At 34.5% G+C, this 12137-nt stretch overlaps 1 protein-coding gene across 3 annotated transcripts; it reads right to left on the bottom strand.

Annotated features, from left to right (window-relative positions):
• Window positions 1-17: 17 nt before the first annotated feature.
• On the bottom strand, window positions 18-12116 carry LOC131949735 (putative cytochrome P450 CYP44). Of its 3 annotated transcripts, none has more exons than XM_059311605.1 (11): window positions 12045-12116; window positions 6611-6830; window positions 5973-6100; window positions 5617-5717; window positions 5101-5291; window positions 4182-4377; window positions 3676-3850; window positions 3346-3509; window positions 2326-2404; window positions 1665-1824; window positions 18-1472 (listed from the first exon to the last, which is right to left on the bottom strand). In XM_059311605.1, exons 2-11 carry the CDS (start codon window positions 6813-6815, stop codon window positions 1321-1323), a joined length of 1551 nt encoding a protein of 516 aa, XP_059167588.1. In that variant the 5' UTR covers window positions 6816-6830; window positions 12045-12116; the 3' UTR covers window positions 18-1320. The 3 variants fall into 3 exon arrangements, with proteins under 3 accessions (XP_059167588.1, XP_059167587.1, XP_059167586.1); XM_059311604.1 differs by lacking the exon at window positions 12045-12116 and adding an exon at window positions 7515-7603; XM_059311603.1 differs by lacking the exon at window positions 12045-12116 and having other exon boundaries at window positions 6611-6987.
• Between the last annotated feature and the right edge of the window lie 21 nt (window positions 12117-12137).

Raw genomic sequence — 12137 nt, 5'->3', positions numbered from 1 at the left:
AATACAAACAAAAAACATTAGTTAAAAGTCTGTTTATTGATTACAATTTAGACAGTTTGATTAATCTAATGCTATTAGAACCCTGAGAATAGAAATTCTTGTCATTAACCATCTCTTAAAAGTAAAGGTTAACACAGTAAATAAAAACCATAAGTAATTTGTAGATATTAATTTGGTATAATAAAAACATTTTAAAATATTAAGTTTGAATGTGTGGTTTTATATGACCAATATTATTTGTATACATTACCATATCACAAAAATTGTGTATTGCAGCATATTTATTATTTAAACAATGGTAAAAAACATTTAAACAAATAGAGTTAGTTACACAGGGACATTTAGGGCCAATGAATGAACCACTGTACTGAGTGACAGTAATTATCATAAAAACAGGTTGTATTAAAATGTAGAAATTTTAAAAAAGTAATGTTCCATTATATAAAACCCCAAGGAATGCACACACAAATAATTTTTTACCAAGTCCTTTTAGAGTTTTCTAAAGGAATAAAAAAAATTGTTTAAAACTTAGAGCGTTTTGTAATATACCTTTTCTTCAAACAATTGTTAGAGAAATAAAAACATGCTTCCTGCACTTCCATACAATGTTTTAGTGACGGACATGTTTAAAAATGTGTGAATCCCAACAAAATATAATGAGAACATTATCAATGTCTATTTTATCAAATAAAAAAAGAATAAAAAGTGACTAAGAAGCAACTAGTGTATTTGTCAAAAACATCGACAGACCACATTAGTATTTAATACTGAATTAAGTACATATTTTTGTGTTGGCAATTCAATATTACAGTGGCAGAAATAAAAAAAAAAGGAGCCCCAGTATATATCAAATTTTCAACAGCCTTTTTAGATGTCAGTTTGTCAAGGGCCAATTTGTAACATTTTTGTTAGGGGTCAATGAGTCATCTCAGATTTTATTTTGTAAAATCCTGTTTCATGAGGGCCAATAAGACACTTGCAGATAAAATGGACATTGGTTAACATTTCTCTGTCCTCTAAGACTCAGCTAACCATACATTTCCTCTAACATCCTTTAAAAAGCTTTCGATCCAGCAATATTTATATTACTTTTTAAAAAAATCAATTTAAGTAATAGATATATGAATCAAAAGTCGATTAGATTAAACATTTTGTTTTAAAAATTATTCCTTTATTGGAAAATGATGTAAAAGGTTATATACAAGGCTTCAGAATTTCTAGTTGTAAAGTTAAAAATGTTGAACCGCCCAAACATATAAAAATTATGCACATTTTATAACATCAACAGGTACTAGTGTTTTCATTCCATATTTATATCTCTTATCTAGGAACAAACTTAATTTTTATTTCTTGATCTGGAATGAGCAGCAGACGATACCTCTGATGGACCTCTCCGTAGTGCCATTCAAGTCGATAACGAGAAAGTATTTTCGCAATCATAATCACTAATTCTTGCTCTGCAAAACGACGCCCTATGAAGAAATTTAAGTGCAAAAAATATTCAGCTTAGTTTAAAAAAATATTTTTATAATCCCTAGAAGTATATTTTTTAACTTTTACAGACGCTATATAAACTACTGCAAATTTTTAACAATATGGTCATTAATCTTTTCAGTTAAATTGTGTGTAATTGCTTTTTATTTAAATTTTTGCTAGTTGTATACCTGCGCACATTCTTCTTCCAAGACTAAATGGAGTCAAGAGGTAAGGATGCAGTTTCTCACTGTATTCTTCCCTGAGCCAACGATCAGGTATAAACTTCTGGGGCTCAGGTATGACATCAGGATCCAGAGATTGAATATAGTTGTTTAAACATAAGTAGGTCTGGGGAAAAAATAGTTTTACATGTTGGGAAAAATATATTATTTTGATATGACATAGTACTATAGTATATAGCATTTTTATTTTTTGGGAAAAATTTGCTTTTCAAAAAAATAATTCAAATGGTTGTGTGACTGTTCCAATACTTTATTCTGATGATAAATATCTAACTAATATTAATATTTTTAACAAAAGTAGGCTTCATTTTAGAAAACTAATTTTTATATTTACAATAAAGTCCTAGATCTAGATCTAAAATTTAAGCAAAATTTAAAGTGAGAAAAACGGAATCACATAAATACTATTTCTAATATGTAGGGAAAAATGTTTTCTAATTGGTTAGTGATTTAGGATCGTTTAAACTATACAATTTAACTACTAACTTCATACTACCAAAACATTACTCAAGAGATTGTGGATAGTTGTACTTGCTTTGTTTTTATATAATGTACTTAAAATATTTAATTAAGGTATGCATTGTTTTTATCTATAAAAACAACTTACTCTTTCTGGTACTTGATAGCCTCCAATTACCATGTTAGAAGGACATAGTCTTAATATATCCAGGCCTACAGGGAATAACCTGATTAAAAAAGTCATATTTTAAATTATGTGTCTAAAGATTCCTCTTGAGACCCAGCAATCTAATGAGGAGATGAAGTAGAGTTCATATGTTTCTTGACCGTGGCATATGAAGGGATGGTAAGGTCAGCACTATGCACATCCACCTTTACTGTCCCCAACTTAAGTCAGGTATCCATTAGAGCTGGGTGGATTCAAGGACGTCCTTTAGTCACAAGTCAGAGCCGAAATCAAGACCTATAGGCTAGCAGCCAAACGTTCTACCTTTTGACTATGCTGCCCCACACAATATGTGTAACTGGTTTAAAAAAGTACTTATTTGAGATCTTTTACGTGAGCAAAAAAAAGCAGATTGTCTGTGTGAAACAAACACAACACCCTGTCATCTTTTAATCAAAGATAAGTTATGTCCCATTGGTGTGAGTGAAAAAGTGTGGAATCAAACTAAAATTCTGGTCTTGCTGATCACCATGTACCTTGCTTTTCTACAATATGTTAGAAATTTTGTTAATTGTAGATATTTCCAAATGGACGGCGTGGCCTCGGGGTAGAGAGCTAGACCGCTAACCCGAGAGTCTCGGGTTCGAATCAGGGTTCAAATCAGTGGAACGTCCCTGAGTCCACCCAGCTCTGATGGGTACCTAACTTACGTTAGGGAAACAAAGGCGGCTGGGCATAGTGCTGACCACACTATCCCTTCAAATGCTAAGGTCAATGAATCAGATGAACTCTACTTCATCTGCCCCATGTGTCTTAGGCACGATTAAGAAGTAGAAGATATTTCAATAAAACCCCTTCACAACTCAATAAAAAAAATTGTCTTTCCTATTTCGTCTTTATATTTTGTTTTAAAAAAATTAGAAATTTTAATGAAGTAGTAGGCACTTAAATACATAATTTTTTATAACTGAAATAAAAGCTAGATTGAAATAAAATACATGCCTGAAGCTTTCCTTTATACAAGCTTTGATGTAAGTGGCAGAGCTAAAGCCATCTGATGTAAGATCCCCATTTTGAAGTATTTTCTTGGTTTCCTCGTAAACTTTTTCTTGTACATTGGGGTTGCAGGCTAAGTTATACAAATTACACAAGAGGATTTGTGATGTCTGAAATAATTTTAATAGAATGTTGATGATAGTAAATTACCATATTTTCAACACAAAGAGCATTATTTAAATCTTAAGAATCCTTCAAACCCATTTCATGAAAGTTTATTTTTTATGCATTGAGTCCATACTACTGTTCTATGAGAAGTTCAGCTATAAAACTCACTGTGCTTAAAGTATCAGTTAAAACAGATAAAACAACAGGCATCAAGTCTTTTTTAGTCATTTCTGGGTTGCTCAGCATGTAGGACAAAAATCTGAATCTATCTTCTGTGAGCGTTCCATTTTCAAATGCTTCTTTGTACTCTTCAATGGCTATGTTAGTCAGCCTCAATGCTTCACTTTGCAAAAAAAAAAATATTTTATTCGACTTCAATTTGTAAATATGTATTGTAGTATATCAAAATATACAAGGGAATTAACTTGTGCCTAGCATTGTATAAGTAGCACCCCCTAATGTCTGGTGTTACTTAGTGAACTAGGTGAATGGAGTTTAAATAATCACTTATCATCTGATGACTTACCAGAGTGAAGTCATAAATAATACTGCTATTTGTATTTCATCTAATTGTGTTGCTTATCATTTAGCAAATTACCAAAAACATATGCATTACACTCGCTTGACTTATTAAACAATGTTAATAATTTAAAACTTTAACATCAAATACTCACTCATTAATAAAGTCCTCACATTCAAAAAGTTCTTTTAAGCTTGGTGTGAAAAACAATTTGTAGAATGGAATGGCAAAATAAAGTTTGATTGACAGTTCAAATACAGAATGGTTAGTGTCAATAATCTTGTCACCAGCAGCCATACCACTTTCATCCATGTAGCCCATTCGTTTGTCCAAGCAGTTATTGGCAGCAGCTGATGAATAGAAAAACCAAAAACATATTTTCTCAAGTTAAACTTTAAGATAAAAAAATAGTTTATTACACCACATTTACAGTTATGTATACGATAAATGTCATGTCATGTCATGTCATGTTTGCCTGTCGTCCCTACTGGGACATAGGCCGCTGACAAGAGCTTTCCAGACGTCTCTGTCCAGGGCTAGTCTCTCCAACTGTCCCCAGGTGTATCCAATCTTCTTGGTGTCTTCTTCCAGGTCACGTCTCCAGGTCTTTCTTGGTCTGCCTCTCTTCCTCCTGCCTTGTGGATTCCAGGTGAGGGCCTGTCTTGTTATGCTGGATACAGGCTTCCTGAGTGTGTGGCCAATCCATTTCCATTTTCTCTGGAGGATCTCTACTTCCACTGGCAGTTGATTTGTCCGTTGCCATAGAACATCATTTCTGATGGTTTTAGGCCAGCGAATTCGCAGGATCTTTCTGAGACATGCGTTTATAAATGATTGTATTTTCTTCTTATTTATAGCAGTTATTCTCCATGTCTCGGCTCCATAGAGTAAAACAGGTTTTACTAGTGTGATACGATAAATGTCTAGAAAAAATAACATTGCAATAAGCGAATAGGCCCCACTATACATGTTCTGATAAAATTAACATAAAGAATAGTTTTTAGACGTGTATAGTATACGGTGATCGACTGTACAGTTTTACTTATTAAAGCAAATTTTATACTTCTACCTACATTCCAATCCCCATCGAGCTATCCACCGGTTGAAATTTGAAACTTCTCCATTGTTTTCAATTAAACTTGGCAACTTGTTGATAAAATCATTGGCTACTTTGTTCTGTGCAGGGAGATAATCAAGGGACTTCAGTGGCCTTAACATTATATGCTGGACAATGCTGCGAAGCCTGTACCACTGCTCTCCATTACTGAGTGAAAAAGACATTTTCTTTATTGTTCTATTTTGATATATTGTACAATTTTGTATTAATAATAAAAAAAAAAATATTTATTAGTAAGTACACTGCTATTTTTAAACTATATAATTGTATCCATACAGCAGTTCAATTTTCACACTGTCTAACTTTTAAGAGATTGATATTAGTTCTCACCACAGTGTATTTCTTCATCACTGAAAACTATGAATATTTATTTCTTGCCCTTTTTTCTATATACTTATACACATAATTTTAAAAATAAGTATCATATATCATAATGTAAAAAGAAAATAATCAAAAGATCGATTCTTGTTACCTATTTCCTAACCCAGGTGCCAATTCTTTTTTCCTACGATAAAATTCAACTGATTCAAGCAATGGTGGAACTAATGGGTATTTGCCTTCAGTTTCATAAATCTAGGCCATGGAAAATAAAGTACAAAATTTGAGAACAAAATTAATCTCACCTAAAAAATATTACTGTAAATTAGTGAATCAACCATTAATAGGAGGGTATAAAATAATTATATAAATTAAAATGATCAGAAAATTTTAATCAATTTCAGTACTATGTTTAAAACTAATTTAAGAAAAATAATTGAAGTTTATAAACAAGCACTTACCAAAACTTTTAAAATGTGAAAAAACTATATAAGATTCACTTATCAATACCTGTTTGATGTAATCTGGATTGAACAAATGTACAATCGTTCTGCCTGCTACAGTCTCCTTCACAATGTCTCCATACTTTTCATAAAACTCTTTTAGTACAAGGTCACGTCGATGAACTTTTTTGGGATCTAAAACATAGCATGTGCAAGTCACTTTATTTCTCACATACTATTCTAATATGACACATTTGTGTTAAGTAACATGTAGCATAAATTTAACATATATTTCTCAAACTTACTTAAACTTTATCACTTAATTTCTTATTAAAAAAAGAAAGTCTTGGGCTGGGTACCCAGACTTGGCACATTTTCACCCCCCCCCCCCCCCCCCATCAAATAGATACCCGAATAAAATCTGTGAAAGTAAAAGTGGATGGGCATAGCGCTGACCATGGAATCCCTGTAATTGCTAAGGCAAAGGCAGAGGATCCTGAAATTTGTGTAAGCTGCTCTATGCACCATCAGATCATAAATGAAACTTTACTTTTTATATACTAAAATTGATTTCCTAAAGAGCCAGATGATCTTGCCACAATCATTTACATGAATATTTTATCTATCACATCTTGGTTTTAAACACAGACAAAATTAAATAGGCCTACTCAATCATTTTTTAAGGCAATTTAAATAATTACTTACTAAGTTTGTATTTAAGCCACTGGCCAAACCAAGGCAAGCCACCCGGCCCTGGTATTGAAGAAAAGGGATGCGCATTATTATATTCCACTTGTGTTGCATTTTCATTAAGATTAATGCTGGAAGATTTTCTCCGCACAAAAATAGAAAATGCGTAACTATGTGACCAGGCCTTGGCAATATTTCGATGACTTCCAATAATCAACATTTTATTGTTCAGCTGCTGCATAAGAAAATAATGTAAAATTAGTAATTTTTATTGCAGGCCTATAAGATAAGTAGGCCTCTTATATTACAAATTAAATTCTGGTGCTACAGTTAATAAATAACTTTATCTTAAAAGCTGGCCCATTCTCATATTAATATTATTATCAGACAAAACTCATCAGGAATTGAATATTTATATATTTTCCCATTACTAAAATAAAACTGATAAACAATTAAGTGGAAGATGGCAATACAAAGTAAATTTTTAAAAAAATAATAGGACTATAGATTAGGCCTATAGATTGAGAAATAAACTACAAAAATATTCAATATTAAGTTATTAACAATGATGAATGAATGATTTATTAACAATATTATTAACTAATGTAACATAGTAGTACGTAGAGATCTAGTAGATGATCTAGATCTAGTAGGCCTACTAAAAAATATTTAAAATAAAAATACAACACATGAGTGATGAGTAAACTACTTTTTTTTTACTCACTAGACTAGACTAGGTAGGCACCCATTGTAAATTTAAAAAAAATAAGTTAGAAGTAGAAGTTATTTCTCATTTGGCTTAGTAGTTAAAGTTAGTTATTAGATCTAGTTAAGATCTCTAGATCTAGATAAATCTAAATTTCTTAGTCTATGATTCTTAGTTAGAGGGGCGTAATTCTATTTAATATTTAGGCCTAACTTATTTTTTAAATTTTTATTCACTAGGCCACTAGGCTTGTTATCTTTATTTAGAGTCTAGATCTAGCTTCTAGACTTGTATGCAATCTATGGGAAATCAAAACAGTAACAAATTATTTTAGCCAAATATTAAAGAGTTACAGCCCTTTAAATTTAAAATTTAACTTCTCTCTTGAAGATCTAATACAGTGGTTCCCAAATTTTTTCAAATGGCGATCCCCTTTTATAAATAGTAACCCGCGACCCCCATAGAATTTTTAAAAATTCGAAATTAGTAAGTAAATTAATAAGCACTAAAAAATAATTTCTAGATTCTAGTAGACTTTCAAAATGAATTATTCTTGATAACTGTTTTAATTCGATGAGTAAAATTTCATGCTATTAACTAAACATCCGAGGTTGAGTTTTTGTTAATTAACAACAACGCCATCCTTATGTCATTCTCAACATTTATTTATTTCTTTGTTTTGTTTTTAATTGGAGAAGTGTTGAAAATCTATTCTCGCAAAGAAATGTAGACACAAGAGGAACTAAAACTCGAAAAACAATCAATTTCACGTTTGGGTATGAATGGTGCATACCAAAATATTGTGAGCAGTTTTTCATTTAACACGGTACGTGACACGGAATAATTCGGCAAATTTAAGAATTCCTCTTTGTACTTCATTGGAAATGCTGATAACATCAATGGAAGCAGCGAATAGGTTAAGTGCCGATGTAGATTCTTAACTTTCAGCTGAGGGAAATAAGTGCGCTGTTCGTTTTCAAGAGATTCAAGATGCCAGAAATCTCCTCTTTCAAATTTTTAATTATCTCACAATGAGATTTATCTACCACACTGCAGAGTTTCTCAAACATGGCAATATTTCCAAGATGTTTTTTTTCTTCGCCAATTTAGAAGCTTGGATAAAATTGCCCCGAGATTATCATGAAAAGAGATAATATTCGTTCATTTTCCCTGAAGCTTCATGTTAAGCTTATGTTGATGTTCGAATATATCTGCTAGGTGTGCTACTGTCTCCAACCACTCTTAGTCGTTAAAGTATATCAAAAGGTCTTGTTTCCCTTGCACTTCCAAGAACAACTTTAAAAAAAAAAAAAAAAAAAAAAAAAAAAAAACACGATTTTCGAATTAACAAATTATGAATTGTTGATAAGTAGAAAATAAAACAACTAGATAGCGGTATATGCTACGTAGCGGGTTAGCTCGTTTCTAACTTACGACTTTTATTAGCAATGGAGTCGGAAGAGTCTTGCTGGCGAGGGTATACCGGTGAATCATGCAGTGGATTCCCCTTGGCTAGGGAGCTAAATCTTTTACTTTTTTCTGAAAGCCAGATTTAGACCCAAACATAGATTGCGCACCATCCGTACAAACCCCACAGCCGTTTTCCCATTTTAATCATCCAGTTTCAAAAACGTATTTATTTTCCCCATGATATCTTCACAAACTAGCAACTCTTCCTTGCTATCATCTGAATGAATATATTTCACAAAGACAAGCAACTGCGAACACGATAACTCACGTCTGTTGATTCATCAACTTGAAAAGCAAGCAATCGTGAAAGTTTGATTTCGTTCAAAATGTGTTCTTTAACATCTACTGACATATCTGCTATAAGCCTCTGAATAGTATTTTTAGTTTAGTTTTTAGGGTTTAGTCTACCAGTTGGCGACCCCACAGAAAGCCCTTCGCCAACCCCCTGGGGGTCACGACCCACAGTTTGGGAACCCATTATCTAATAGATCTATTTCGAGTTAGATATTTAACTATTTAGAATGACCGATGAATAAATTAAGTCCCAAAAATAAGTGTTTCGTATAAAAAAACGCCGATGTATTAAGGCAGGAGTCTTCAAACTTTTCAGCCCAAGGGCCGCATTAACTATCAAATATCAGTTCGGGGGCCAGAGTTTCTTCAAGGCATCTCCTCGGGGTAGAGCCCCCCCCCCCCCCCCACACACCCCCGGGAAAAGTCTACCACCCCCACCCTAACGAAATATAATTTATATAGAAATATATACAAATTTCAAGTGTCTCCTCCCCCCCCCCCCCCCCCCGCCCGGAGAAAAAATCGGATTGAAACACTGTCGGGGCTGACAACACACTCGAGGTGAAAGTTTGTTCTCAAATTGTTCTTCACTTATTTCATTCTTGAAAATGTTTGTTCACACAGGTATCTTGTTCCAAAATTTGAAAGGCACTTTGATGCACCAGTTTTAATATTAGGTAAGTCTTCCATGGGCAAAAACGTATAAAAACCCACGCGCCCTTCTTTGAACTTTTCTCTAATGAGGTCATTTGCTTGCAGTTCAGTGACCTCCAGCTGCAGTTCATTTGGGCAACTGGCCATATTTGCTTCATTTGGGTTTTGAAACAGTCTCACTTCTTCTGTCTTTGAATCAAAGTCAGAAAACCGCTACTGAAAATGCAGCTGGATGTATTTGATGATCTCGCATGCAAGTGACGTGGGAAGCTCAGTGGTTGCGTCAGCCGTAAATACCTTGCACTGCTGAGAGTGCGTCAAGTTGTTGGCCTGTACATGTTCCAAAAATGACAAGTTTGGATCGAAGGCCTTTAGGTGGGTGTATAGATCAGAAACAAGATTTCTCTCTCTTGTAATTTTAGGTTCAGAAAATTTAAATAACCAGTTATATTTGCAGCATAGGCCAATTTCTATACCGACTCTTCATCAGACATTAATGGCTGTGGCTTGCTTTTATCTTCCACGAAGTCACCTATTTCCTTTCTTGACTTAAATACTTTCTCGCAAATTAGCCATCATCAGTGGCGTAGGCAGGGGGGGTTAGGGATGTCGTAACCCCCCCCCCCCCCCATAGACCCCTCGGTATATATATCAAAAGTATGAGGGGGGTGCAAATTGAAAGTTTGAGGGGGGGGGGGGTGCAAATCGAAAGTTTGAGAGGGGGGTGCAAATCGAAAGTTTGAGGGGGGGTGCAAATAGAAAGTTTGTCCCCGGGTAAAAATTGGACCCCCCTAGAGACGATCCTGGCTACGCCACTGGCCATCATACTGCTGTGAAATATGGTAAATCTTACTTTCCTCCATCAAAAGTCGGGTAACTGAGGTTAGTCCAGTCCAAGTTATAGTCAGCTAATGTTTTTTTTTAGACTCATTGAATATATCCTCTCCGGTAACAGTGCCCTACGTGTTATGTAGGGAAGCCAGCTCTTGTGTTGTGTTCATGTCTTCATCCACACCTCTAATGAACACAAGCAGTTGAGAGGTGGAACAGCTGTCCAGGGACTCATCCATTGCAGTTGAAAAATGGCGAAACTTGCTTGCATTTTTCGCTATTTGAGTCACGCTGTTTTCACCAATGTCTGCAACACGGCAGGCAATGGTATTTGCACCCAAAGCTACTTTAAAAAATTGTTTTGAATTTTCTGGACAAAGTTCCTCAGCCACCCCCAACAAACACTTTTTTCCGAGGACAAAAAGAACTCCCTGAGCCGGCTGAAAGGATCTCGCCGGCCGCATCCGGCCCGCGGGCCGTAGTTTGGAGACCCCTGTATTAAGGTGAAGAAACATAGATCTAGCTCGTTTTAATAAGAAAGTGAATCCGTAACTTTGTAACGGTGTGTGATGAGTGGAGGGGGCGGTGGTTCAGATAATGTGACGTCAGACATTTACATTACAAAATAGAAATGTTAGAAAACTTCATTTTAGCCCTTATTTCGCGTTTCAGAAAATTGTTTTAAATAATTTTAATAGAAATGTATTAAAATTCTAGATATATGCATATGTTGACCGATCTCAGTCAAATTTATATGGACTTTGATCCCCCCTACCCCCCCCCCCACCCCAATCATTTTGACGACGATTGCGTGTTTTTTTTTATTATAAAAAGAAAGATAACTCGACCTTCACCGCGCTTCAAAAAGAAAAGAAAATACAATTATGAAAATATTTTTATAATTAAAATTGGCAGCAATTCTTGTTCCTAGTAATCGGTCTGCCCCCCCCCCCCTCCGCTCCCCTTTCCTTCCACTGCACACCTTCGAAGCTACCAAAGGGCAAAGGGGAGCAACAAGTCACGGTAGTCATTTAAAGTTTTACACATTTTGTGTGGTGGTTTTTACGAAAGAGCGCGCGACTGTATAATTAAGATAATCAAACCGCAGTTAAAGTAAAAAAAAAATTCCAAAACAACCGTAATGCAGAATTGCATGAACATTTAAAGTCTAAAATTATTTTATTTATGGTCAGTTGTGGGCCCCTAAACGGTCTGCCACCCCCCCCCCCCACCCAACACCATCACCACGGTATCCAGCTGCATTACCGCCCTGGATGGAGGTACTTGAAGTTCCACATATTATAAAACACAAAATCGGACACTTTTAAAAACCCATACGATTCCATTAAACATCATTCAAAACATTCCCAAAGATAATGTTTATATTATACAATTTGCGCGATCTCTAATATCAAGAGGTGAACAATAATAATATAATAAAACGTCATAGTGGTAAAGTTAGACTCGGACTGGCTCGGAGTGTTTGTTTTTTACCTGCACAATCCCTTATTGACATATCGCTTAGTTTTAATCTTAGTAGATCTATAATTCAACAGAGTAAATAATTATATAGATTTATGCTTATCT

Source organism: Physella acuta, unplaced genomic scaffold (genome assembly GCF_028476545.2).
Source record: "Physella acuta isolate Inbredline_101_S28 unplaced genomic scaffold, ASM2847654v3 ptg000712l, whole genome shotgun sequence".
NCBI classification, from domain to species: Eukaryota; Metazoa; Mollusca; class Gastropoda; family Physidae; genus Physella; species Physella acuta.
Note: the sequence above shows the minus strand (reverse complement) of the source record. Positions and strands in the feature narration are given on the sequence as shown.